Source organism: Dipodomys ordii, unplaced genomic scaffold (genome assembly GCF_000151885.1).
Source record: "Dipodomys ordii isolate 6190 unplaced genomic scaffold, Dord_2.0 Scaffold124, whole genome shotgun sequence".
Classification (NCBI taxonomy): Eukaryota; Metazoa; Chordata; class Mammalia; order Rodentia; family Heteromyidae; genus Dipodomys; species Dipodomys ordii.
The window spans coordinates 3,117,639-3,119,330 of NW_012267340.1; the positions used below are offsets into that span (position 1 = coordinate 3,117,639).

At 48.8% G+C, this 1,692-nt stretch overlaps 1 protein-coding gene across 1 annotated transcript in view; it reads left to right on the forward strand.

The window, feature by feature from the left end:
• Window positions 1–1,692, forward strand: part of Gk5 (glycerol kinase 5 (putative)) — a 62,607-nt gene that overhangs the window by 28,115 nt on the left and 32,800 nt on the right. The window contains exon 3 of the mRNA XM_013029887.1: window positions 1,072–1,207. Coding sequence (XP_012885341.1) covers window positions 1,072–1,207 — 136 coding nt within the window. The remainder of the gene's footprint in view (window positions 1–1,071; window positions 1,208–1,692) is intronic.

Genomic DNA, 1,692 nt, shown 5'->3' on the forward strand with positions numbered 1-1,692 from the left:
TTTTGTCTTGGGGCTTGAACTCTGGGTCTGGGCACTGTCTCTCAGCTCTTCAGCTTGAAGCAAGCACTCTACCACTTGAGCCATAGTGTCACTTCCGGTTTTCTGGTCATTTATTGGAGATAGGAGTCTCACAGCCTTCTCTGTCTGGGCTGGCTTTGAGCCGTGATCCTCAGATCTCAGCCTCCTGAGTGGCTTGGATTACAGGTGTGAGCACTGGTACCTAGTTTCCCTAAGCTTTTTTACTGAAACCTAGCATTCTACCCTTTGAGGTACAGCTCCATTTCCCACTTTTTGGTGGTTAATTAGAGATAAGAGTCTTGCAGACTTTTCCTGGGCAGGCTGGCTTTGAACTCCTCTTCTCAGATCTTAGCCTCGTGAATAGCCAGGATTACAGGCGAGAGCTACCCGACTACTGTTCTGTGACTCTGGAACCATCCCTTACTTCTGGAGTCAGAACAATAAGATCCGAAGGCTGATCAGAAGGCTGCCAGCATTTCCCCAAACTGCAGACAAGGAGAGAGGGAGGAGAAAAGGATTAGCGCATACCACAGGTTAATGGGCAGGAGACGTAAAAAAGATTTTTTTTTTCTCTGCATTTCTTGACTCTTTATATTTATTGTGGTTTTGGCTTAGATCTTTCCTAGAGAAGTTTCTCTAGGCTAAGCCAGCATGAAGATGAGAGATGAGGTCCCAGGTCTATTCTATTTGTGTCAAGCAGGATGCATATAACAAAAGGAGCACTGGCTTTTTAAGTGTCTGTTGTTTTGTTGTTTGGTGATAAGGTCTAGCTGTCCTTGAACTTGGGATCCTCCTGCCTCAGCCTCCTGAGTGCAGGATTCCAGGCAGGCAGCACCAGGCCTGGCACCTTTTCAGTAATTTTGTTTTGGGTTTGTCGTGTTTCGAGTGGAATAGCGGCCTGGATAGAATCTGACATGAAACCTCCCAGAATACAGCAGGTAGTTATCATGAGGGTTCAGCTTACCGAACCACAAGACAGGTCCTTCTGGAAGGCCCATGTGATGAGGTCGTGCGTGATGTTCCGGCTTTGTGTTCCTCGGGGCACGTGCCCAGTGTGCCCCGTCTCCTAACGTGCTTCTGGGTCATCTTCCCTAGGAAGACAGGGGTTCCCTTTCACAACTTCATCAGTTGGCAAGACACCAGAGCATCTGAGTCCGTCAAGTCTTTGAATAATTCTCTTCTAATGAAGGTAACCCCGACTTTATGTTAATGGAATGATTCCCTAGTTTTAGGACACTTAAGGCTAGAACACGCAAACACGAAACCTCCAAATGGTGTGAAATATAGTATGAGCCACTCAAAAATATGTGTGGCAGACTCAGTACTTAGCCCCGAACCTCAGGAGGTGTGGAAGAGGTGTGGGGGACCACCATTGTCTTCCCTGGCGGAGGGAGAGGGCCCCATCTTCTATGGGGAAGACACCACCTCTGCCTCTGGCATGCCACATGCGCATCACCTTATACCTGGCGCATAGTAGGCTATCAGACGCTGAGCATAATAGCACAGGGACAGCAGCCCTGGGTCACTTCTGAGTGAGGTGTCACTGCACACCAGTGAGACAGTTCCCCAGATCCACACCACGACGGTGGCTCACGCCTATAATCCTAGCTACTCAGGAGGCTGAGATCTGAAGGTCATGATTCAAAACCAGCCCGGGCAGGAAAGTCCATGAGA